At 44.5% G+C, this 27,906-nt stretch overlaps 1 protein-coding gene across 1 annotated transcript in view; it reads right to left on the bottom strand.

Annotated features, from left to right (window-relative positions):
- Positions 1 to 27,906, bottom strand: part of LOC147881626 (uncharacterized) — a 160,092-nt gene that overhangs the window by 28,948 nt on the left and 103,238 nt on the right. Inside the window, exons 8-9 of the mRNA XM_087401222.1 lie at positions 22,642 to 22,765; positions 21,720 to 22,429 (exon numbers count right to left, since the gene is read on the bottom strand). Of these exons, the coding sequence (XP_087257348.1) occupies positions 21,720 to 22,429; positions 22,642 to 22,765 (834 nt within the window). The remainder of the gene's footprint in view (positions 1 to 21,719; positions 22,430 to 22,641; positions 22,766 to 27,906) is intronic.

Genomic DNA, 27,906 nt, shown 5'->3' with positions numbered 1-27,906 from the left:
AGGCGAGTTCTCTTTCACATTTGATGGGCAGGAGGTGGAGCTAGTTAGGGAGTATACATATTTGGGTGCCACATTTAGAGGTCCAGTCTTCACCATGACGCTTGCAGCACGAGATAGGATCAGTAGAGGGTATGCCGCCTTGGCTCTTCTCGAGAGGCAGTGTGCACAGTCACATTTTCAGCATCCCGACACGAAGTCCTTACTTTTCGATACGCTGGTGAGACCTGCAGTCATGTATGCTAGCCCCTTTTGGGCAGGAGATCTCAGGGTTGCAGATTGGAGATGAGTAGAGAGGTTACAGATCATCATGTTCTCCAGATTGATCAGAGCGAAGCCCACGGTACCGCATCAGATTACGTTTGCAGAGTTCGGAGCTACACCCCTAGTGCTAGATGCAGCATTTCAGTCAGTTACGTACTTGCATAGGATCAGGGCGCTCGGAGACTCAGCAGCAGGCAGAGCGCGATTACCGTGGCTAGCACTGACATCCTCGCAGATGTTAGCGGAGAGAGGTCATACTTTTTGTTGGTACCACACACTCTCCACATGGCTCACCTCGCTGGGCTTGGATATGGATAGGCTGCCACCATTTCGATACAGCATAGATGCCCCTCGCCTCCCTCTCACTCGACATGAGCTCACCCAGGTTATCAGGGCAGATTTGTTGCAGCTACACACGTTTCGCACTTGGGTTCATCCCACGGAGCTTCCTACGAAGATGGCCACATATCGTGACCATTTTCTCAGGATTTCAGAGGATGGCTTCATCATATCCCCAGGATATATCGGCGTTCATATGTCGCACTCACTCAGGATTGCCTTGGGCCAGCTCAGGGTATCTTCCCACAGATTAGACGTTGAGGCCGGCAGGATGCGTCGTACAGCTACCGGACATAGACCCAGGTTGATGGAGTTGAGGGGGATTTGGAGGAGAGGGTAGGCCAATCCATATTGGCTATTTCTTAGAACTCCCTAGCTGAACCTAACCCCCGAGTTGGGCTAGGAGTTTAGCCCAACTCGGGGTTAGAAACCCTAGGGGCTTTGCTGAGAGAGAAAGAAAGAAAGAAAGAAATTTTATTAAAGGTCCACGGAAGGCCATACATGGCCTATGGGACACAAAATCATCCGAAAGGAAAATACATCATCAACGATGCGCCAACTAGGTGGCCTCATCGTAATACCGCTAAGATGCCAAAAATGGCTACAAAAATCCTAGAAGAGACTAGGATATGCCCTTGTTGCACTATGGGGGAGGTGGAGACTGAGGAGCACTTTGTTTGCAGACGCCCTTTATATTATGAGATCCGTGGCAGATTTCACTGTTTATTTGGGCACGGATTTGGACCTCTCTCTCGGATTATGGAGTATGAGGATCAGTATTGCTTAGCGTTGTTCATCAGGGAGATCACCAGATATAGAGAGAGATTCCTCAGAGAGCACCGTCGCATCCTTGCCAGAGACCTGGTTATTCATGAGGAGCAGGACGAGGCGCAGGACCATGAGCACAGAGATAGCCCATCTTGCCAGAGAGCACCGATGGTTCCACCCCGAGGATGTACATATGACATGATCCGGCAGCACCGCAGGATGATCTTACACAGAGGCCGTACCCGTCGCTTTATTTCTAGACGACAGAGGATGATGGCAGATTTTCGGAGGAGATTGCTCCATGGAGACTTGGCACCGCCAGCAGCCCATTTGACACTTGCCCAGATCTTCACACTTATGGCAGGAGGCATGGTCGATGGCCATGACTTCCATCATTTCTTTGGATCACAGACCCCTTAGGGAAGACGATGTTCCTCATATTTCATATTTTACATTTTGTATCTAGGCAATTTTGGTACTCTATTTCATTTCATTTTGTCGGGACTCGGTACTCTACAGTTGCAGCCATGACACCATCTCCGTATGCACGCAATTACCAGCAAGAAGGGTCCAAACGACCTATCATTGGACAACATGAACAGATCTATTATTTGCAGCAAGCAGTCAGAGAGTTAAGGCTTGAGCTGGAAGAAGTAAAAGCTCGACTTCAAGTTCTAGAGGGACTTGGCAAGCAGGCAGTAATTGCTGAGGTTGTGGACTCATGTAAGAATTCTCTTGCTACTCCTCAACTAGTCTCTACAATCAAAGATATGGTCCATACTGAAGTACAATCAATCAAGAAAGAAGTGATTGACGAGTTTGACACAAAGGCAAACAAGACAGATATCCAAGAAGAGATCAAGGAACATGAGGCCAGACGTGATAATGCATTGAAGATTAGAGTGGGGGGGCTCCCTGAAGGATGGTTCAAAGATGATGACTCTTTCAATGAGACTTTAGCACATGTCAAAGCAGCCACGCCTAATATTGAATGGAAGGTTGATGATGATAATGATGATGATGATGATGATGATGATGATGACGGGACAGCTAATATCCGGCATTCCAAAGGACATGCTATTCTTACACTCAAGTCGTGAGATTTACGGATTAAGCTTCTTCGACAATCTTACAAGTTGAAAGGGACTAAGATATGGATAGCTGAGGAACTTACACGAGCTCAATTAAAGAACAAGGCAACGGAAGTAGCTAAAGTCAGGGCTGCTAGGAAGGATGGAAAATGGGAAGTTTATTGTGAAGGCATAGCACTAATCAAAGAGTTTAAATCAAAACCAAAAGACTCTCAGTCTTAAACTGATGTATGGCTGATTACTTCTTCAGACTATGATGTAGGTATTCTAAATAATTGGGGTTGCTTTTGCACTCCTTGGGATCTGCCATGTGCCCTCCCTAAAGCAGATGTACTAGACGGTTTTTTGCTGTCCCATAGACCTGTTGGTCTCCCATGGACATTAAAAGACTCTCTCTCTCTCTCTCTCTCTCTCTCTCTCTCTCTCTCTCTCTCTCTCTCTCTCTATCTATCTATCTATCTATCTCTCTCTCCCCCTCCCTGAAGTGATTATATGCACTCCCAAGAGACTCAGTCCATAGCTGATGTTTGGTATTTACCCTTTCAGTCCCGCAAGGGACTCTGAAGATGTTAATCTCCCCCCCCCTCCCTCCCTCCCTCTCTCTCTCTCTCTCTCTCTCTCTCTCTCTCTCTCTCTCTCTCTCGATAGTTGACTCTTACACATACTTGGGCGTTGTCTTCTCACGCCCGATCTTCACGATGTGCCCGGCCATGCAGGCCAGGATCAGCCGGGGCTACGCCGCTCTTGCCAGGCTGGAGCGACAGTGCTACCACTCCCACTTCCAGGACCCGCGGACCAAGTCTCTCCTTTTTTATTCTTTGGTCCGCCCAGCAGGCATGTACGGTAGCCCGTGGTGGGGAGCCGACCTTTCAGACACGGAGTGGGCTCGAGTCGAGCGCCTACAGATACTGATGTTTGCTCGGATGATCCGCAGCAAACCATCGGTACCACACCAGATCATTCTAGCAGAGTTCGGCGCCTCACTCCTACAGCTCGATGCGGCTTTCCAAGCTATCACTTATCTACATAGAGTCAGGGATTTCAGCTCCTCCTCTGACGGTCGCCTCCGCCTACCTTGGCTAGCCCTATCCTCCTCTATGGCCTTATCCGTTGATGGGGACCAGCGATGCTGGTATAGTCGTCTTTCCAGTTGGTTCACCCGACTGGGCCTCGACTTAGACTGGTTGCCTCCTTTTTAGTACAGCCTCGACGCTCCACCATCTCCCCTCTCCCCCACTGACCAGAAGGTCAACCGGCTCATTCGAGCGGATCTGCTCCAGCTCCACACCTGGCGGACATGGTTTCTTCACCCCGAGCTTCCTGTGAAGCTTGACTTCTACCGCCGACACTGCCTCCAGATCTCACAGGAGGGCTTCATCACACCTCCGGGCTACACATAGCTTCATCTACCACATGCGCTCCGGATCTCCCTAGGAAGACTACTACGATGGATCAGAAAGAAGCAGGCGACAACTAGACCGTAGAACATGCAAGTTGACCAGGCACGCCGCCGCGTCACAAACTTCTATACATAAGAGTCAGCTCCATGACACAGTGGAGTAGAGGAGGCACTAGCTGATATGAGGGTAGCCTCGATCAACAGCCTCTAAGAGAGGGACGTAGAGATCGCACAAGAGACTGAGAGTGCCCAGAGCACATTCTATTGAGCTATCACAGCTCTCCTCAGGGGACACTGACAGAGACGAGCGGTCACCCAAGACATAGCCCAGAGAGTTCAAAGATTGAGGAGACCGCACACCGCACCACAACGTGAGACAGCGAGACAGATGCAGATACGATATATTTTCACAGCTCACTAGAGAGCCATCACCGTGCCGGATTTCTGTTTCTAAGTCCCAGCTCCGAGATTGACTTGATTCAGCTTGTACTTGACTGGTGATTGACTGGTTGTTTCCTAGCATAGATTAGTACTCAGTAAGGGCCCTAGTGCTCCCTTTGCTCCAGCCCCACTGAGGCTGTATGAGTCTACTTTTTTTTGTCCACTTTGTTCCATAGGCCCATAAGGCCTCCCGCGGACGTTAATCTCTCTCTCTCTCTCTCTCTCTCTCTCTCTCTCTCTCTCTCAGAGTCGATACGTGGCTTGTAAAGGTGCCAATAAAAATGCAAATAAGCCTAAATACATCAGAAAGAGGGCAAAGCATGAGCATATAAACAAGTGGTAAGGAAAAATAAGTGGATACTTCTCAAGAGCAAATAGGTTGATACTTTTGAAGATCTAAAGAAGGTTCGTCAATAGCCTCTACGAAAGAAACAGGGAAGAGAAAGTTAACCACCACGACTATATTCTTAAGGTAGCAAATGACATCATAACAGAAGAGGACGTGGATAAAGATCTGAAAAACTAGCTAACGGAAAGGCTCCAGTCACACACGGGTTGGTGGTGCAAATGCTAATATGGGGAGGGGAGAGGACAAAGAAAATGCTTACCACGATCATGAATATGGCTCTAGAGGAAGGTTCCCATCAAAAAAGCGGCATAGCAGGCACATCTCTAGAATTGGGAAATGACAAAGTTTCTATACACCATGCTTGTGCAAATAGTGATCCTTTACATATGTCCACCTTGGGCACCTAGGATCTCTAGGATCTACTGGGAAAGAATAGAAAAAACTTTACACAAATTCTTTCTCATAGGGGAGCTAGGGGTCAAGGCACAAACACCGTACCCCATCCTATTGGCTAAGACAGGTATGATATCTCTAGAAGGGGAGGCATTATGTCAATTCATGGCTTACCTCAACAAAGTTGAGAGGATGGACACCCTTTGGATACCACATAAGGAATGGAAGCTACTCAAGTCACGGGATGGCATAGAGAGGGAATGAATGGATGGAATCATGGGGTATAACTACCATTGATATACTAGAAGATACATGTGAAATCAGGGGGATAGTACAACTATGCAATGCAAAAATACCTCGAGGAAGACATATTAATGTTCAAAAGGCATCTAATCTGCAAAATTAGAACCACTTCCCATGATGTAGAGGTGGAGAAGGGCAGGTGGGCAAGACCTAGGATCCCCACAAAGGAAAGAACCTGCAAAATCTGCCCCACAAGGGAGATAGAAGATGGACAACATGAGCTCCTAAGGTGCAGAGTGTTATGCACAACCTGAGGTAACATGACCTTCAAAGGGTCAATCAGCATTTTTCCTTTGGAGGACCGACAATTGTAATAATTTGTACCACGCTTTGTGTATATGGTCAAAGGGATTTAATGTCATGGTCATTGACGAGGGTGATTTGTATAGCTAGGTGGGTCTAAAGGCCAAAGGTCTAGGTGCTCCTACTTGTAAATTGTGCCTAGGGTCTGTAAAAAGGTATCCCAAGTAGTTGTAAAGGGGCACCTAAGGAAGGCTTTGAAAAATGGACATGTGGCATTCTAGGCACATCTAGAGGGATTGGGGGCACTATAGGATAATCAAGTGAATTGGAACATAGAAAATTACTCGAATCGTGAGAAAGCATTGCAGAGCTACGCTAAGAGGAGAATGTTGCAAGTCACCCATGATGTTTCTGCTCTTTCTTTTAGAAATTGATTTGGTCTTTGTCATTTGGTATCAGAGCTTTAGGCAGAAGAGGATGTTGCGTTATCCGACGGTTGGAGCACATGTTGATGAAAGGGAATTGTGGAGAATTTGTGTTGAAGGTTGGCAAGCACATGTTGGAGATAGACGTGCAGCCAAGGAGACGATTGATGAGGAGCGGATTATCTTTGTGCAGTTGCATTGCATTGGAGCGTGTTTGCTGCACCAAGCATCGTTCCTCAATTGAGCACAAATTGGGCATGTTGTTTGTGTAAAGCATGGCTGCCTAGTTGATGAGTGGGAATTGGCTACGATAGATCCTTCTTTAATTTTGCATTGTTAATGTTGAAGCGATGGTGTATTCCTCCAAAAGCGATCTGACGTGGAAAGTGCAAACTCAGAATTCCACTTGTGTTAGGCTATGATGAAGAGGTGTAGGGTGCCGAGGAGAGCACAGATTGGCACACCGTTTACAACACCTACCTGAAGGATAAAAGGGGTGCAGGATTGTTAGTGCATTTGATGGATTCAATGGATGAGTTCGGTGGGAGCTTACGTCACAAGAATTGCTACAGTAGGTTTGTTGATGGAAGGAAGGGGATTGATTACCTTGAAAAGCAAAAGGCGATTCAAGATGCAGAAGTAGGAGATACCTTACAAATGCTATTCTTGCATACACTCCACAATATACATCCTTGATTGGAAGAAAGGCAATCAACATACACGATTTAACCAAAATGCAGAAAGCTTTGATCTGGGAATTTCCCATTAGTCATTGGCGGAATTTTCCATCCATAAACTGACAAAACTAGACGGAACTGGACAGAAAACCAGTTTGAAGACGCTTTTGTGGGATTTTCACCATCCTTAAATGCTTGGACATGAAATTAAAGAAATTTGGAACCTCTACATTGGGCTACATTGGACCAAGGAGCTCTCCATGCCCTTTTGAATTCAGTTTTGAATTCACCCATGGCATTTAAGTTATTTGGAGTTGCAGCCATTCTAAATTTTGCAGATATTTCCCTAGCATAGGGAAAGAATATTGGTTTAGTGAATGTGAATTTATAGTTTTACAAAGTTTGCAGTTGCGGATTGTGCCTGTATTATACAAAAGGGTTTTGGAATTCCGATTTATGCAAGTTGAGATTTCAGCTTTGGGTACCATGTGGGGGAAAGTAAAACAAATGAACCAACCCAAGCAGGTGACCTTATGGATAAGGGAACAGCGATTGCAATGGAAGTTGAGGAAGAAGCCTCATGGGTGGATCCCGTAGAATCGAGAGTCTGATTGACACAACAGGGGTCACGCCCTGTGGCACAGTAGGATTGCTTTATTAGAGGATGTCTTACACCAAATTTTGACTCAGCAATTACAGGCGAATACATGGCAATCCAAACTTAGAAGGATGGTTCGAAGTATATCTGTGGGACCATACAAAGAAGAAAAAGGAAAAGCTCCTATGGATTCTATATATACGGTCCAGCCTTAAAAGGCTATCATACCAAATATTGCCAATTATAGACCGGAAAAGTATTCTGGTCGGATTACAGACAATAGTTCAGATGTCATTGAGGATTGGTTGCACAAATGGGGGACATGAAGAAAATCCACACAGCCACTCATTTGTTTATTGAGGCAGTAGATAGGTGGTGGATTAAATAGCAAAAGGATGATGTGGCATCCACTACCTGGGAAGGGTTCAAAGAAGGGTTTGGAAAACATCTCTTAAATCTTGACGAAACAGAAACCTTTGTCGAAAGAATTGTCAGTGGTTGAATATATAGACAAATTTATGGGATATGTAATGAAGATATCTGAACCTCTTCCTCAGTCAGTGCAAGTAAAGGATTTCGTTTTTGGACTATATAATAGAATTAAAATGAAAGTTCGGGCTAAATATGTGTATATGCTAGATGAAGTGATAGCTATAGTCCTGAAGTACAAAGATGCCAAAGGCAAGCCAATCGGGTTTGTGTAAACAAAGGCTTAATATGAGTATCCGAAAAAATGTGGGTTTCAAAAGAGGTGGGTTAGAAAGTCTCGTGTCCCACATCCAAGTGGCCAAGCCAAGCACACAAAGCCGACTGGAACTCCTTCAAAACCAAGTACAACTGTTGGGGTAAAGAGAAAAGAAACTCCAATGGCAGCTCGGGCTTAGTCGAAATCATCTTTAACCTGGAAACAAAAACAGAATGCAAGGAGAGAAGGCCTATGCTTTGGATGCCTTCAGTCTCACCAGTAAAAAGATTGTCCACACATCAAGGATCGTTAAATGGCAGAGATGATAGTCTCAGAATGCAATGTAGAAACGAAGGGAAGTCCCAGAGCCGACCAGATGCAAATTCAGTTAGCGAGATCTTCTTAGAGATCAATACCTATGTTGTTGTATGTATCTATTGCTAAGTTAGTGAATAGTGCACCTTATGACATTCTGTCTAAGTCCGCAACAATGGGTTATACAACCTTTAGCAACACGGAGTTACTTAAAATAAAGAGGCAAGTGGCTAATCATGATGATATTGTGTTGTTTGACTCAGTGTCAACACACAATATAGTTGACTCTAAGCTCGTGAAATGATTGAAACTAAAAACTACTCCATCTGACTATGCATATATAATCAGAATGGCATATGGATTCACAGTGGTACCTAGACCTGGGCCCGCTTCTTCTTTCTTCAGAGTGAGCCGCTCTGCATGGCCCACTCTGAAACTTCCCAAAAGGAGAAAATGTTATCAAAAATGCTTCTGCCATGCACAAATCCCATCTAAGCGTCATGAATAAGATCTGGGAGAAGGGGCTGCAATTGGAGGCTGATTGCTTTGGCCAGAATCTTGTAACATGACCCCAAAAATGTGATAGGCCTCCACTGGGACACTAAATTTCTGCAACCTCCTTTCGGGATAAGGTGTATGAGACCCTCTGTAAGCGACCCGGGCATCTCGCCCAAGTCCCAAATGCCCTGCAGGGCCGATGTAATGTAGTCTCCAATCATATCCCAAAATGCAATGAAGGAAGAAGGGGTGAGGCCATCCGAACCAAGGCACTTGCCCTTGTGAAGGGCTAAAAGTGCAGTCCTGAACTCTGTGTTGGTGAAAGGTGCATCAAGCAACACATGCATATCCGGTTTCACTAACAAAGGGATGCTCTGCCAAATAACCTGTCTAGCATCCTCTCTATCCTGTGTGTCAAGATCTGCAGTAAGAAGGGTGGCATAAAAATCTGAAGCTATGCGCATGACGTCATCTGGATCTGTCTATGAAACCTCATGTGAATCAATAAGCTGGGATGCACTCTCTCTACTATGTCTAGGGCCAAGAGTAGAGAAAAAGTGTTTATTGACTCTGCCACCCATCTGAATCCAGAAGGACTCCCGTGCATAAATGGCTGAGAGACAACTCATTGTCTCCAACTTTTCTTGCTTTACGAGAAGTTAAAGTGGTAAATGACACATTGGAAAAGAGGTTAAAAAGAGTTGACAGTAGAAGGGTATGGTTCTACACAAGTCATGATGAAGGCAAGGGTGGCAATGCAATTGGTGTTTTATCTCACTATCAAGACTGTGTTATCAGATGCAGATATGACCCCAACCACAGGTGGATTGCTTTGTAAAAGATCATACTAGTAGGAAGAGAAGCAAGCTAACACTAGGAATGGAAAGGAAAGATAACAAGCATAATGGAATGAAATGGAAAGAAAATGAAAGCGATGGATAAGTACTCACATGATACCAAAGAGCTTGATGTTGACTAATGTAATAGACAATAGACAAATACAACACTATATAGTGTGACACTATACTGTAGAAAGCCATAGTGTATATGGGATAGCTCCCAATATGACATGTGGCATGTCTAGGACTCACTAGACTATAAAACACACCTAGAACACTCATTTTAGACTCACTTTGGCTTCATATCCAACACCTCCCCATGAAGGCAAGGTGAGAGACTACTGGAATGGAACCAACAACAGAACATGACAATGACAGTCATCAAACTGTGCACCCCATGTAACTTAGAGGCTAAAATCTGAGCGTGGTCAGAGGTTGATCCAAGCACTCTCATCGCTTGAGACTCAACATGCTCAGAGGCTCACGTTATAGCATGGCTACATGACCAGCTCATAGGTCTAGGAATACACCAACATCCTGGATAACGAGACCTATCAAAGCCAATACATATGGCTCCCACAGTACATCCCCCCTTGGCTTCATAATAGGACATTTTAGGAAGCCACACACCAAAATATGAAAACCAATACATCCTTTTAGGAGGACTATCCAAGGCAAAGGACCTTTAGACTCCATGAAAACCAAACACTCAATACATATCATTTTAGGGAGACTACCCAAGACAGAGGACCCCAAAATACATCAAGCTATAGGAATAATAGATTAGAATCAAAAGTCCCGATCATCAGGTACATAGACCTCTGAATAGAGAGAGAGAGATCTGATGTCGGCAGTAAGGTCCTCCTCTTTTGCAGCAGCTGATTCTAAGGCACAGGGATGGAAGGATGCTATTGAAAAGGTGCAGTCAATACTCAAGGAAGTGAGAAAGAACAGAGCAGCTATTAGAGCCAAAAGGATGGATAAACTTAAGAAAGACATTGAGGATCTAGAACAAAGAGCTAGAAGCAATGACACCAATGCCCAACAACAGTTCCTATTCAAAAGAAAGGAATTCAAGAACAGATCAAGCTGCATAATGCCAACATTTACTTCAGAGAGTGGTGGGCAGGTAAGATAGACAGGCCAACCAAAGAGGACTTCGGGAGGATCAGAAAAAAAAGGAAACGGGAGAAAGTACCTTTATTACAAAAAGAAGATGGACATTTGGCCCTTTCAAAAACAGAAAATATAGAGATAATAGTCAGCCATTTCAAAAACCTATTAAGCATAGTGGATTTAACATACCATAATGTTTTAGATGCAAGACTTAAGTGTCATGCAGCTAGACAACCCTCTGTTTCTAATTTAGAGAGAAATCAATTGGAAGCAGAATTTTCCCTTAAAGAGCTCAAAGAGGCTGTTTTTGCAATGGCTGATGGAAAAACCCCTGGAGAGGATGGACTTCCAACTGAATTTTACAAGGTCTTTTGTGACACTATTGGCCCTTCCCTACTGGCTGTCTAGAATGAGAGTATCCAATTGGGGCTGCTCCCAGAGCACTTAAATGGGAAAGGAAAGGGACAGAACAATGTTAAAAAACTGGAGACCCCTAACTATGCTGAACTGCTCTTACAAGATATATGCTAAAGCAATGGCTTTGAGACTCAAGCACAAAATGGACAAGTGGATCCTCGAAGAACAAAAGGCTTCATCAAGAACAGACACTTGTTGGAGGCAATTATCAACCTCTGGGAAGGGTGCACACATGCTGAGGAAACCAAGCAGGAGATATGTCTTATTAAAATAGATTTTGATAAGGCCTATGATAGACTCAACTGGGACTTTCTTCTGCAGTCCCTCAATAGCTTGGGTTTGGAGAAGAACTACATCTCCTATGTAGCCTTGCTACTTACCAATGCCTCTGCAAAGGTTTGTGTTAATGGAGAGATGCCTCAGAGTTTTATGTTAAGAAGATCCATCAGACAAGGGTGCCCTCTTGCCCCTCTCTTATTTGCAATTGTTGCTGACGCCTCGGGGTGGCTTATTAAAGAACAAGTAGATGCAGGTGAAATCAATGGCATAGAACTCCCCTCAGGAAACTAGTTGGTCAATCAGCAATTTGCAGATGACACCACCCTCACAATCAGAAACACAGATGTGGACATCTAAAGAGCAATGAAGTGCATGGACATTTTTTGTAGAGCATCCGGGTCAAAGATTAATCACACTGTTGAAAGATGGCATATCTTCAAATCCTTGCTGTTTTCTTCTGTTTACCATGGATATTTGCCTCCTCCCTGCACTGTCAAGGACTTAACAAGGATATATATTTTGAGACTTATCAACTTGGTAAAGTTAAGATACTGGTTTTGTTTCCTCTTATTATAGAAAGAGGGTTTTTTGTATGCTGGCAGCCCTCATTAGAGGTGAACTTTTCTATCAAAGGTTTGACAGCATTGTACAAATGATCAGAATATAAACAAAATTTTATTTGCCCAAAAAAAAAAAAAAAAAAAAACTTCAGCAAGATCGATCTCAAGGGTAGCTACAATCAAATCTAGATTAGAGCCAAGGATGTGTATTAAACTACTTTCGGAAGCAGGTTTGGACATTACGAGTTTTTTGTAATGCCATTTGGGATTACCAATGCTCCATCTATGTTCATCATACTTATGAATGACTTACTAAGCCAATATGTTGAGAAGTTCGTAGTACATTTCATTGACGAAATTCTTGTTTATAGCAAAAGTATTGCTGAGCATCATGAAAACTTAAGAGAACACTAACTTAAGAAAAGTGTTCTCGATGCTTTTGAGAAAGCCAATCTTTATGTGAATAGTAAGAAAACCGTGCTATGCATGGTGAAGCTTGAGTATCTGGGATTCAATGTTACTCCTAATGGGGTGGAAATGGATCTGAGAAAAGTGGTGGCCCATTCCTTAGAATCTGACCACGTTGCAATAGTCCTTTTCATTTGTCTAGTTTATCGAGGCATATCAAAGGATATTCTGAATAGAATTGCCTTTGACTGAGCTAACCTCATATAAAGTACCTTTTGTGTGGGGATAGAATCAACGAGAGAGTTTTAACGCCATAAAGAAGGCATTGGCCTCTGGTCCCGTGTTAAAAATTGTTGATATCCAGAAAGCATTTTTCCTAGAAACCAATGCAATTGGCATTGTCGTAGGGGTGGTTCTTCTTCAAGAGGGAAGGCCAGTAGCCTTTGAAAGCAAGAATCTTTCTCCCTCTTAGCGAAAGTGGCCAACTCATGAACTAGAGTTGCATGCTGGTATTCATGCTTTCAAAGCATGGAGGCATTATTTGTATGGTTTAGAGTTCTTTTTCTTTTTCAAGAAATAGACTTCTATTAAGTAAGTGAAAAAACCCACGAGAGCAAGCTCTAAGCGGAATACATCATGAAATCATGAGGATAAATAAACCCCCTCAAATTGAGGTGGAAAACAACCAAGGCTAAGACTGAAAGTGCCACCTCAACCCTGTAGGAGTCTCAGAGAAGAAAGGAGAATCCTTCCATTTCCTGAAGAAAGAAGCCCTCCTAGCTGAGGGTACGCGTTGATATCCAGAAAGCATTTTTCCTAGAAACCAATGCAATTGGCACTATCGTAGGGGTGGTTCTTCTTCAAGAGGAAAGGCCAGTAGCCTTTGAAAGCAAGAATCTTTCTCCCTCTTAGCGAAAGTGGCCAACTCATGAACTAGAGTTGCATGCTGGTATTCATGCTTTCAAAGCATGGAGGCATTATTTGTAAAACCCACGAAAGCAAGCTCTAAGCGGAATACATCATGAAATCATGAGGATAAATAAACCCCCTCAAATTGAGGTGGAAAACAACCAAGGCTAAGGCTGAAAGTGCCACCTCAACCCTGTAGGAGTCTCAGAGAAGAAAGGAGAATCCTTCCATTCCCTGAAGAAAGAAGCCCTCCTAGCTGAGGCTACGCGGGAGTCTCCCTGCATACTTGTCCATACGGTCATCAAGGTATGTACGGTGTCTGTCCAGATACGAGGGATGAACCTGCGTTCCCTCCAATGCCTCTGTGCATCTGGCTTTCCAGATATGCCAGGATGCTATGCTCAATAGAATCTCCCAAGAGGTATCCACAGAGGCATGTACAGCTGCAAAAGGAAGGTGTGGTATCACATCCAACGAATAGGACTCAACCTGATAACGTCGAATCGAAATGGCCCAAGAAGAGTCAAGTCTCTCATAGAATACCTGAGGCCCTGTAAGAGAAAGTCAAGCCACTGAGCCCCATGTCATAAAGAATGGGGAGTGGGGAAAGTGATTGAAAATCCTGGCTACCCCCATCCAAATCCTCCTCGCCTGTCTACAATCCCATAAGCAATGCTGAATAGTCTCCAAAGCAGAGAGGCAACGAGGGCAAGTCGGATCAGCTCCGAACCTGGATCTCCAAAGGTTCACTGCAATCCCACCATGGATAGAAAGCCAAAAGAAGAGAGTGATATTTCTATTCCTGTGGGATTTCCAAAGTCTCTTCCAGAAGCACCTCTGCAAATCCGCAGTGATATCAAATGTCTCCCAATGAGGAACTCTGGAAGGTCTCCAACCTCTACTCCTGAGCTGGAATCTCCTGGCATTACTGAACGTGTAACAAAAGAAGGGGATGCTCTTCTCTCGATGCCCTGCATCAATCCACTCCCACTCTCCAGGGTCACACTACAAATACCTAATGGGAACTCCCCCGTAGAGCCAAAGCCTCCAAGATCCGGTGGAGAGTAGCCGGGGGTCTAGGTCGAGGAACCACTCTGAATCTGATCCCTGCACCAAAAGCCTTACAACCCTTATAGGCTGAAAAGCAGACTCAAGCAAGATGTCCTCTGTGGACCTGAGCAATCTGCCACCATGTGCATCTCGAAAGGCCAAAACCTGAAGAGGAACACCGCCTCTCGTAAAAGTACTTGCTCAAGTGGATAGAGTAAGTGGCATATCATCTGTGTCTACCCAATCCGCTAGAAGGGCTGTCTCAATCTGCAAGATCCTCCCTGCACTCCCTCTGAGATGTCCTATCAAATTTGGTCTCCTCTAGAAGCCTGCGGAAAGCTTTCCATGACCCCAAAGATGATGCGGGTCCCCTCTCCCACCTGGACCACTGCATGGTTCAAAGTTTTACATGGATGTGGACCACAATACTCTGAAGTCTATTTGTGAACATCCTGACTTGAGAGGCCACTAAACTAGATGGAGTTTAATATCCAAATTCGGTATTAAAGAGGGAAGGAGAACAAGGTTGTTGATGCATTGTCGCACATTATTCATAATATGAGTTTCCCCGTATTAGAGAGTGCTCTAATGAACAAGATTAGGAAAATTCAAAAAGTGGACGAGTTTGTCAAGAGCCTTTGACCTAAATCCGAGTAAATAGATGACCTAGCATCTAGGAAAGGCCAAACTTATGCAAGATATACCATAGCGGATGCTATGCTAAAACATAATGGAAGGTAGTTGTATCTAGTCAAGATGATCTCAAGCAGAGGGCCATTCAAACAATGCCATGATAGCCCATGTGCGGGACATCCAAGTTTCGAGAAGACATACGATTGCCTGAACCAAGATTTCTTTTAGCCAAAGGTAAAAAAGCATATTTATGAATATGTGACACGATGTTTCTCATGTCAAATGAGTAAGGCAGAGCGGATGAAGCCACCTAGCCTTTTACAGCCCATTAGGTAGATGGGAGAGCACACAAGGGGGACTTTCCCAATACTCCAGCACATACAGGACTGAGCACAGGGTTGAGCCAAGTAGCTCAACATCCCAATGCATTGCCCTTGTTGATGAGGCACGGAACTGGCGGTACCTCAACATTGGAACTGAGGTATGTTTCATGGTCTTAAAAGATCCATATCTGACGGGCTTAACATTGGCATGAGACGAATCCTTCAACCTTTCTTTGGGAAGATGGAGATAAACCATATCACCAACTTCATAGTGAACACTTTGTCTATGCTTGTTGGCTTGATGTTGATACTTGGACTTGTGTCTACTCCAAAATATTGTGAACCAACTGATGAATATCAAAAGAATGCTTGGAGAAAACATCAGCTTTGGAAATATCTTGGGAAGAGGTAGCTTTCAATGTGGGAGCATGCAGGCCATATCCATTGGAAGAGCTGGTTGAAAGCCATAGCAACTCTCGACATGCTTAGTATCCCCCTCTTCTCGTCGATGATTTCAGACCCATTCAAATTTCTTTACCCCCTAATGCTATTCCTAACTTTCAACTCCTCCATCTTAACAACAATACCTTGCTTGACTTTAATATCAGGACTACTAGAAAAGGTCCAAGAGACTTCTACTTTGTTGGTGAATAGAGCAAGTTACCTTTACAAGAAGTTTGGATGGACCTGACTCAACTTTCCATGAGATTTTCCCACCTTATGGATGCTCTAGGGAGCATCACATTTGAGAAGGGAGGACATCATGCGGGTCACATCCCCAAGTAACCGTTTGAGCACATAAGTACTCCATTCTATTTACTATTCATAGCAATAGTGTGCATTTAGCTCATGTAGTGTATGCATTGGATTGTTCGTTGTGAGCCTAAATTGTGCAACCAAGGAATAAACTATAGCATAATCAACTATATAGCATTAAAATACATGCATTAGTTGATTTCTATGCATTTGGACATTTCATTAAGCAATATGTCATTACATAATCATCATCTCTAGCATCTAGGGCTGGAAGGCTCATGTACACAGGATAGCATGCAGGCCCCATCTAGAGTCCTTCCCACGTGGACATCATGATGAATCAAGTCAAGCCCACTTAGACATAGGTAGTGGCGGCCATGGAGGGTATATCTACCAAAAGATACCTCAGTTGAAGGAGATTTGCATAACATTAAGGGCTTTCCCCTTTTCCAGGTCTGATTTTCAAGATTTTAGGGCTGACGGAAAGTTCCTAACTTTTTTTTTTTGGGCAAAAAGGAGACTTCTATTAAGTAAGAAAGAAACTCGCTAGAGCAAGCTCTATGCAGAAATACAACATGCTAAGCATGTAATGAAAACACCTCATAGGAATGAGGTAGAAAGAAACCAAGGCTGAGGCTGAAAATGCCAAGTCAACCCTGTAGAAGTCTCAGCAAAGAAGGGAGAGTCTCTCCAATCTCTGAGAAAAGTAACTCTCCTGGAGGAGGCTGCTCGAGATGATCCCTGCATGGTCGCCCAAATGGCCATCAGAGTGTGTATCGTATCTGTCCAAGATCTGAGAAGGGTGAACCTGAGAACCTTCCAGAGCCTCAGTGCATCTGGCTCTCCAAATGTGCCATGCTGCAATGCTAGCTAAGATCTCCCATGGAGAGTCAACCGAGGAATGAGCAGCTCTGAAGAGAGTGGCCGGAACATCCTCTAGAGAGCACGACTCCACAAGATGTTGTCGGATGTGAAGAGCCCAAGAGGAGTCAAGTCTCTCAAAGAAGACCTGGGGCCCTGAAAGAGTGAGCCAAGCCACTGATCCCCAGGTCATGAAGAAGGGTAGGCGAACAAAAGTGCTGAAAAGGCTTGCAATACCCTTCCATATGATTCTCGCCTGTCTGCAATCCCAAAGGCAGTGTTGTATTGTCTCCAAAGCAAAAAGGCAACGAGGGCAAGAAGGGTCAGCTCCGAACCTAGATCTCCATTGGTTCACTGCTATCCCACCATGAATAGAAAGCCAAAAGAAGAGAGTGATTTTTCTATTCCGGTGGGATTTCCGGAGCCTTTGCTAAAAAAATTTCTGCAAGTCAGCAGAAATCTAAAAGTTCTCCCAATGATGAGCTCTGGTAGGCCTCCAACCCCTACACTGAGCTGGAATTTCTTGGCATTATTGACCGTGTAACGAAAGAAGGGTATGTCCTTCTCTCCATGCCCTTCATCTATCCATTCCCATTCCCCAGGGTCCCACTACAAAAACTTAATTGGGACACCTCCATAGAGCCACAGCCTCCATGAGCCCAGGGCGATGAGAAGCGGGCCAAGATCCAAGTACCACTGTGAGAGAGAGCCATGCTCCATGAAGCCCACTATCCTGACTGGCTGAAACAATACCTCCAACAAGATATCATCTGTGAATCTGGACAGCCTGCCCCCCGAAGAAACATCAAAGACTAAGGCATCCTCATGAGTGTCACGAAAAGCAATCACCTGTAAAGGAACTCCCAATCTAGAAAAAGCCCCCATCCAGGTGGAGCAAGTAATAGGCATATCATCTGTGTCCACCCAATCCAAGGGCAAGGCTGCATCAATCTGTTGGACTCTCCCTACACTCCCCCTGAGATTAAGAACCAACTGGGCCTGTCGATCTACAGGAAGCTTCCTGAAGGCTTTCCATGCTCCCATAGTAGATGCAAGGCCCCTCTCCCATCTTGGCCACTGCATGTAAGGAGAAGCTCCAAGTGGTCTGCCATGCTCATCCAAAATACTGTCGTTCCACATAATAGACTGCCTTTTAATCTCTTCACGGGTGGAAGGGGGAATCCTGCAAAGAGTACTCCTGAAGCTGGCCCATGCTTTCAGGATAGCAACCATAGGAGGGGAAGAGGGAGATCTAAGGTGGGCTGTGGTGAAAACCCATCTGGTACTATGTGTCCAATCCTCTCCAGAGGTGGGCGTGTGAGACTGTATGCATCTGATAAAGAAATCCTTCTAAGGCTCTTGCCCTGGCATAAGTCCTCTCACAATGACCTTGCAGAGTAGGGCTCTGCACTGTAGATCCGGGTCAATGATATTCAAACCCCCTTCCCTTGTAGGAAGAATCAAGGTCTCCCAAGCCACCCTGGCTGTAACATCAGTTGTGCCATCTAGACCACTCCATAAAAAGTTTTGTACGGGCTTCTTAAGCTGATTGATACAATCCCTAGAGTGGCACCAACAAGAGCATACAAACCATGCTGTGGCTAGAAGAACCTGGTTAACCACCACCACCCTGGAAGCCAAGTCAAGTTTGGCTGAGCTCCAGAAAAGGAGCTTTCTTCTGATACTCTCCAACACCGGAGCAAACTGTTGTGAAGGAGAGATGCCCACCCCAACCTGGTAGCCCAAATATTTGATGGAGACATCCCTCTGTACCCAGGTGAAGCCAATATCATTACCCCAATCCGGAGTGTCATCATCGCAAATCCAAAAGCCATTGGATTTATGCCAATTAATGTGTGCACCTGCAGCCGTGCAAAATAAATCCAAGGCTGTCCGGAAGGAAGTGAGTGTCCTGGGGGAGGCATCTAAAAAAACAGCCGTGTCATCTGCCAACTCACTATCCAGGAGCTCTTCTTCCCATCAGATAGGAAGCCTCAGCCCATAAATATCAGCTTGAGATCTAAGGTAGATACTCATAGCTTCCACCACAAACAAAAAAAGAAAAGGGGCAAGAGGACATCCCTAGCGGACTGATCTGGAAATCTGAAATCTGAAATCTGTCCCCTCTTCCCCCCCCCCCAATGAGCACCTAGCTATGGGCTGATCTGTAGAGAGAGGATACTCCTCTAATCCTAACTTGGAGCATAGTTACCAGCCGAAACGGAAATGGAAGAAACGGAAGAAACAGAGTTTCCGGCCCCCGCCAAAACGGAAACGGAAGAAACGGCAATATGATACAATTTATGTATAAAAATTTATTTTTTATACATAATATAATTATCAATAGAGTGCAAATCATACATAATACAATTATCTATACTTGAAGCTTCAAGCATCAATGCATCATTCATGCCTCTATGATTCTAAATTCTTGAATGATGCTTCAATAATCTGAAATCAACATGTATCATGACTAACAAGTTTGGCATTACAAGAATCTGAAATTTAGATGTTTGAAGTACTTTAAACTTAGCACACAAGTTGAAACTTGAAACTTGAAACTTGAAAGCATCCAATGTCCAGACTCCATAGATGATCATGATTCATGATCCACAAATTTCATGATCGTGACTCATGAGTCATGCAAGACTCAAAATAAAAGCACCCATGGATGATATTAAAAAAAGCAGTTGCCACCTGGCACCAAGGTCCAAAGTATACTCAGTAGTAAGTACTGTATCTACTATCATAAAAAAGGAAATAACATAGTCTAGGAATCAAGATGCATCATGCTGCAGCCTACAGGCTGCATGCATGATGCATCTGAAGTGTCATGACTAGGAGTAGGCTAGCACTGTAGTCTGTACAGTCGTAGTCAAGTGACAAGGACCAAGGCACATCACTACTGATCATCTGCATCATCCATGGACTCCTCATCATCGTCATCCTCTGCCTCCTCAGATGGCTTGAGGCATCTGTGTCACTGTCTGAAGAAGAATCATCAACATCAGGATCAGGACCATCGGGTGCAACTGAAGTACTAGCGATTTTGGGGGTCTAGGACAAAAACAGCGTGTTTCTGCTTCGCCGTTTCCGTTTCCTGCCACGAAACGGCCGTTTCGTGCAACTATGACTTGGAGGCAACCTTCATAAGAATTGTAGAGCTTATATTAAAGTACAATCCTTTTTTTTTTCAAAGAAATGACTTCCATCAAGTATGGAAGAAACTCCCAGAACAAAGCCCAAGCGAGAAGGACATCATGCAAGGCATGAGAAAACCAAGACCCTAGTCGGCCGAAATCAAGCTCCTGTAAGAGAGTAAGAAAAAATCCAAGGTTGAGGCTGAAAGTGCACGGGCTTCTTCATAACGTGGGTGGTTCATGAGACACGTTTGGTAATGGGTACCTCAAGTCAGTATTCTTTCACATTTACGCTGCAGGACGACATTAGAATCCAGAGAAGGAGACTAAAATAGAGGACTTTGAAGGGTGTACAGCCTAGATAGTTAGGATAGTAGCTCAATATCAAAGGAGGTGGTACATTGATCCAAATCCATACATAGCAAAGGAGGAGGCTTGGATAATTTGGGTGTGGGAGAAGAGGCCCTTGCAGAGGCTTCAGTGGGGACCCAGGAGAGTGGTTTTGGAGAGACCCTTTTATTCAGGATGCCCTTGATATTCCTTTTTCCAGCTATTCAATGAAATCAGGCAGGATGGTCCATATGGGGAGGATTGATATTCCATTTTTCAGCTATTCAATGAAATCATACAAGACAATCCATATCGAGAAGATTGATAGCAGGCAAGTAGCAGCGCTGAATTGGCACAGAGAGGGACTCACTCATATGTTTCTTGAGGATTTTTGGTGGAAGCCATGAGACAATTACAGGCCAAGGAAGATCTCCCACTTCCTTTGGTCGTTGGCACATAGAGCCCTTGCGAGGACATTCAGGGGAGTTTGTCCTTCAGATTGGTAGGATAGGAGTTGACCTTCATCCATACTCTGAAATTCACAGATGGTGTGGAAACCTAGACACTGTCCTAGATGGAAGCTGATAGTGAGCATCATTGCCTTGTACATATGGACAGCTAGGTACATGCAGGCCATAGCCACTGGCCAACATTTGGCTGGATATGATTTATACTCTCAGAGGCCGATGGGATAGATTCCAGGGAGATACGGATCGTGCTAGGTGCAGGAGGGAGGCTTTTATCAGTACATGGGAGCTGGGTCCTCCCTTCATTTCACAATATGGTATTATAAACCACCAGAGTGGCTATCTGTTCAGCCCTTTGTACGAGGTAATCCCCCATAGAGCAGCCAGCCAGGGAGATATCCTTGTATTTTTATATTGTACCCTTCATTGGGAAGTTTTATTTTTCTTGGTGTCCGTGTAACTAAGGAGGTCATTTATAGAATGTTCTCCTCTCTAAAAGAAAGAAAAGAAGATATCATTCACCCAGAAAGATGGAACATATTCACATTTGGAACATACGTCGCATTTATCGTGAAAATACAAGCATACCATTTCAAAACTTTGCAATCTCTAGTACATCCTAGTTTTATAAAAACAGATGAAAGCACATATATGTTTTTATTTGTTTAACAGAAGATGTGAATAAGATATCAAATTCTCTTTCACAGGTGGCTTGTCTATCCTTCTTGTAAGCAACAGACTCTTGAATCCATCATGATAAATCACATGAAACAAAAGCTAGATAACTTTTCAGCAGAACAAAAGTTTATTCAAATGTGAACACCTACTATCATTCAAAGGATGCACCTTAGACCAGTCAAGCTTTTGAGGAGCCATCGCTTTAGACTTCCGCCTCAAGAAAGGATGCTTGGGAATATCAAATGTCTGTGACATATCTTCAATATCGGAATCATCCATATTTATGCTGCTACTTTTTACAGAGGACTTATCTGAAGCTCTCTCCTGAAGTGATATGAATGGACTCGTGTGCCATAATTCGTTGACCTGTTCCATCTTCTTATTCCCACCATGGTCAATTAAACCATTTTTAAAGCTTGGTTCTGGAGAGTTTTTCCTCAGAATTTGACTTTTATTCAAATCTTTCCTGTTCTGCATTGTGCTTACAGATTTCATCTCCTCCCTATTTTCCTTGGCTAAAAGCAACTGCCTGGAATAACGAGCTGTCTCTGGGATCTCTGCCCTTGCAAGCAATCCCTGGGAGCTTTGAAATGAGGAAACCCTAAGGTCAACACCTGAAACAAGATCCTGGCTTTCGGATGTATCTGCCTCTGAAAATTTTGAATTCCTTGGCTTGAGGAGTTGGGACTTCACTTTCTGAGAGATTATCAAGGTTTCAATCGAGGATTTCACTGATTGCCTCAAGTTGGAATTTCCAACATCACTGGCATTGGAGGATTGCAAACCAGAACTTTCTTCTTGTGAAGTCTTGGATGTGCATATATTTAAAGGAGTTGCTGGACACCTTCGCAGTAACACTCGAGCAGCATCCTGGGGACCTGCTGTCGAACTAAATGAGAAATCAATTGCAATCAAACTGCTGAAATAAACATTATTGAGTAAACGTACTGACAACATAAGATCAGATAGCTTTGTTCAGCTATAAGTTTTCATCGGTACAATGGAAGTCCTCCTGCCCCACAAAAAGGTGAAAAGCAATATGTGCATAAATATTGTCTAATTGGGTCATGTAAAGAAGAGCATGAATCACCACTCAAAGCTGTTTGCAATTGCAGCTGTTTCTGTTGCAGTTGCGTAGTCAGTTGAGGAAGAAAATTTGGATATGATTCTGACGTTGCCTCATGGGATAATTCCTGCAGCACTACTCTAATTTCCTGTAGTGTTTAAACCAAGTTATAACCAGTACTCTACCAAAATAACATCAAATATTGGAGAGGCACCTTGATTGTGTTATTTATAAATACATATACATGATAGCTCATTTGAAATACTTATTTTAAGTAGGAATTTATGGATTCCAAAATTCATATCAAGAATATCATGTCTACTAGACTTGATAACTTTTAGAATTGAAGACAGCCACAAACAGGGAAGATGAAAAGTTCAATTCATTAAAGTTAAATGGATGTCTGAGATAGACCATCTGATAACACTAATATGCAATAAGTATCACCAGCACCCTTACTTCCTCAAGTTCCAATATATATTTAAGCTATCTGTGATAAGTCACAAGGATACAGCTGAACATTAGAACAAGAGAATGTGATTAATATATTTTTACTTAGCTGAAGATAGGACTTGACTTACGCCAAAGGAGACAATAAACTAACAGAAGGTTTGGAAACACGAGACAAGTGAAGCTAACCATTACGCAACTGACATACAGAGTGGCAAAATAATTTTGATATCCGAGAAAATGAATACAGGAATGGTTGCAGCCTGCACATAAGTGTCACCAAACCTAAAGCAAGCAAGCGGGCCTGCTCCGCTCCCTCTCCTAGTCTGCCCTCCAATACCCTCTCAGCCTGCCCAACTCCCCTTCCTTCTATAGTGTCCCTCTTTGCCGCCTGGCTCCTCCTCCTGTTCGTCTCACACCCTCAACTCCATGTTTTGCTCCCCCCCCCCGGGCGCCGCTTCTGCATCTCACCCCTCCATGGATTCGTTTCCTTCTTCTTTCCCCTGTCTCGGTTCCCCATCACCCGGTGAGAGGGATTTGCTTGCTTCCAACCCCCTGCTTTTGCTCATTCCTCCTCTGCCTGACTAAGCCCCTTCTCAGGTCATCTTGCCTTTGTTTCACCAGCCCATGGGCTGGAATCTGAGGTTCCCGGGCAGCCTTAAAGTCTCCCACAGAACCTCAGCTTGCTGCTCCTAGCCCACTGGGTCTTTTATACTGTTTGCCTCTCCTTTTTTGGGGGGTTTTCCATGCTCATTTCCCTTCTGAACCTCTGTTTCTTGCAGCTCTTTGTTGTGGGATCCTTTGGCTGGCAGGCTCACTGCTTTTTGGTGTTGGATGTGGTCACCTTCACCCCTCGGTTGAGCTAGGGAGCATGGTTTAGTGGCAGGCGTTGCGCTGCAGACACTTGGCATTTGTGGGAATTAATCCCATAAGCCAGATTATGGCCCTAATGGCCTTGCATATATTGGCTTGATTTCAAACCCCTCTGTCATCCCTCCCGGGATCTTTTGGGAGGAGAGGAGGCTAGCGTGGCTAGGAGGTGGGGGATTGGGAACCCCCACACTCGGCACTCCTTTCGACACGTGGCAGTTTTCAAAGAAAATCTTTTCTATACAGTATAGAAGAAACTCCGAGGGCAAACTCAAGGAAAAAGTACATCATGAGAAAACAAATACACTAATAGGGCAAAATCAAACTTCTATAAAAGAGTTAGAGAAAATCCAAGGTTGGGGCTGAAAGGGCCACCTCAACCTTGTGGAGGACTCTGAGAAGAAGTCAGCTTCATCCTTCTTTTTCTTTTTCTTTTGGCCAATAAGAACCTCCTCAAAACGAGCAAGAAAGAAACCAAGGCTGAGGCTGAAAGTGCCTCAACCCTACTATGCACTTCAAGAAAAAAGGGGAGTCCCTCCATTCCCTAAGGAATATAGCCCTCCTAGTAGACGTGAGATCCCATGTATGCTCACCAAGTGGCCATCAGCATATGTATAGTGTCTGTGCAAATAATGGCCATTTCATCCTTCTTTTTTTCCCCCCATGAAAAAGACTTCTATTAAGTATGAAAGAAACCCACGTAAACAAGCTCGAAGTGGAAATACATCATGTTGGGCACAAGGGAGAAAAGCCACTCTAGAGGAGTAAATAAAAGCTCAGAATGAGCTGGAAAGAAAACAAGGTTGAGGTTGAAAACACCACATCAACCCTGTTGTAGTCTCTAAGAAAAAGGAGGAGCCCCTCCATTCCGAAAGGAATATAACCGTCTTGGCAGAGCCTGCCCGGGAGGACCCCTGCATGCTCACCCAACTGGCCATCAGAGTGTGAATAGTATCAGCCCAAATACTAGCCAGGGTGTGAGAAGGGTGGACCTGTGATCCATCTATGGCCTCTGTGCATCTAGCCTTCCAAAATCTGCCAAGCAGTAATACTAGTCAATATCTCCCAAGCAAAATCCACATCAGCGTCTATTGGTCTATAGCAGGAGATAGGCACATCCTCTAGAGAGCAAGGCTCGACTAGGTGTCATCGAATGGAGATGGCCCAGGAAACATCCTGCCACTCATAGAAGATATGAGGTCCTGACAAAGAGAGCCAAGCCACTGATCCCCGAGTCATGAAGAAACGAGAGGGAACAAAGTACTGAGGATCATGGCAGCCCCTCTATCCATATGACTCTCGCATGCCTGCAATCCCATAAGCAATGATGAACCAACTCCTACGTGGACGAGCACATAAGACAAGTGGAATCTGCCCCAAACCTGGACCTCCACCTGTTCACTGCAATCCCTCCATGAATAGAAAGCCAAAAAAATAAATTGATATTTCTATTTCTTTAGAGCCTCCTCCAATGATAACTCTCCCAATAAGGGGCTCTATAAGGTCTCCAACCTCTACACTTGATCTGGAATCTCTTGGCATTACTGACCGTGTAACCAAAAAAAGGGAGAATATTCTCTTGGTTCCCTGCAATAATCCATTCCCACTCTCCGAGGTCCCACTAAAGATACTTTATGGGGACTCCTCCATAGAGCCACAACCTCCATGAACCCGAGAAAGAAAGACGAGGGCTTGGATCTATATGCCAAGCAGAGACCTTGCCCTGTTCGACATAGCCTATGATCATGAAAGACTAAAAAGGCATGCCCAAAAGAATATCATCCAAAAAAATAGACAGCCTGCCACCTGACTATACATCAAAAACCAAGGCATCCTCATGTGCTCCTTAAAAAGCAATGACCTGAAGAGGAATACCTATCCTCGAAAAAGCCCCTGTCCACAGTGAACAAACTATAGGCTTGTCATATGTATCCACCCAATCATGGGGTGAGGCTGCATCTATCCGAAGTATCCTCCCTGCACTTCCTTTGAGGTGACTAACCAATTGTTGTTGACGATCTTCTAGAAGCCTTTTGAAGGCTTTCCAAGAACTTACAGAGGCGGCAGGGCCTCTCTCCCACCTAGACCACTGCATTTAATGAGGGAAACCAAGCTGCCTACCATGCTCATCAAGTATATTGTCATTCCACATGATACGCTATCTGTCAATCTCTTCAAGAAGGAGGGAGGAACTCTCCAAAGGTATTTTTGAAGCTAGCCCAAGCTTTTAGAATAGCGACCATAAGCGGGGAAGAAGGAGATCTGCGACAGCTGAAATGAAAATCCATCCGGTGTTGTCCATCCAGTCTCCACCTAAGGAGGGGCTGCAGCTCTGAATGCAATGAATGTTGAAAAAATTCCCCTGGCATAAAACCTCTAACCACAACCTTGCAAAGCAAGGCCTTACATTGCAAATCTAGGTCTATCATGTTGAGACCCCCCTTCTGCGTGGGAAGGATCAAGGTCTCCCACACCAACTTGGCACTAGTGTTTGATGTGCCATTGTTTGAGAGGGGAGGGGGGGGTCCTAACACTTCCAGAAGTGCTACTGGAGGCCTAGGGCCACTGGTGTGAGGAGCAAGTAAGCGAGGGCCACTGGTGTCACCGAGGGTGCATGTAGAACGATGTTGTCAATGACGATGGTTCATGCAGAACGATGTTGTCAACGGTGCGAGCGAGTGCAAGAGGTGCAAGAGTGATGCAAGGCCTAGCGAAACGAAGTTACAAGAGCCACCCCTCAACATCAACACAAGAGAACTCAAGCCACATAACACAGGGACCATTATACCAAGTGAAGGAGGATGAAGAGGAAAATACACAGGATGAAGGGAAGCTACAATTGCGAACAGAGAGGGGGAGAAGCATAGTATTCAAAGTAGAAGAGAAGTACATCAGTAGGACACCACAACGTTATGCTAGGAGAGCACCCAAGATCTCCATGTCACTCTCCTATTCCCCTTACAATCATAGAATGCCCCTCTCCCTCCTCTCCCCATCCTGTTCATCCCCTCCGCTCTCATGGAGGGTCCCTCTCTTTCGCTGAAAATCTCATTTCCTCCATCCCATTGGTGGTGGCTCTCAGTCTCTAAGCCATTCCACTCCTAGGATTCTTCATGGCTTCAACCAATTCTGACTTGCCAACCTCCTCCTAGTTGGTGCTATGATTACCCCATGTGCACCTCTCTATGCACCACTTAGCCCTCTGACTGACTGACTGCTGGTGTGCATTTATCTTCTCCATGTGAGCTCTTGGGCTGGCTGCCCTTGCACCACCATTGACATAGTTTTGACAAGTGGGCTCACGAGAGATCTCGCCAGAGTACGCAAGTGACCATGGCTATTTCTATCTCTAGTTGACATAGTTGTCACCTGCTTGACATAGTGACATTGCGGTGACCTTGTTCGCTCACCGACATAGTTGTCATCTAGCCAGCTCGCTGACATAGTCGTTACTCGGCCAGTTCGGTGATGTGGTTGTCATCTGATCAGCTGTCTGACATAGTTGTCACCCTAGTCAGCTATTTAACATAGTTGTCACCTAGTGACATGGTTGTCATCTGGACAGCTCCCTGACATAGTTGTCACCTGGTCGGACCGGTGACATGGTTGTCATCTAGACAACTCCCTGACATAGTTGTCACCTGGTCAGCTCGGCTTGAATTTAAATGCTTGAGCTTGAATATCTGCAAGAGTTCCCCCGCCACTATTATTCACCGTCCCGATGAATGGGGTGAATGGATTATGCAGAGGCCAAGCTTTTCCGGAAGAGTAGTAGTACAAGGCTGTCCCAAAAGTGAAGGAGAGTACAATGTTGAAATTTATTTATTATTTTTTTTTAATTACAGGAGCTCGTGGCCCCATAGCACCAAACAGAATAAAGCAATGTTTCACAGCCTGATAGAGGAAACATTAGCTGAAATAAAAGAGAATGCAGAGTAAATCATAGCCTTACAGTGGATGAAAACAACC

This window comes from Dipteris shenzhenensis, chromosome 30 (assembly GCF_047967505.1).
Source record: "Dipteris shenzhenensis isolate YYH24624 ecotype China chromosome 30, Dip_SZ_1.0, whole genome shotgun sequence".
Lineage (NCBI taxonomy): Eukaryota > Viridiplantae > Streptophyta > Polypodiopsida > Gleicheniales > Dipteridaceae > Dipteris > Dipteris shenzhenensis.
The sequence above is the reverse complement of the archived record's forward strand: the minus strand, read 5'-3'. Positions and strand labels throughout refer to the sequence as shown.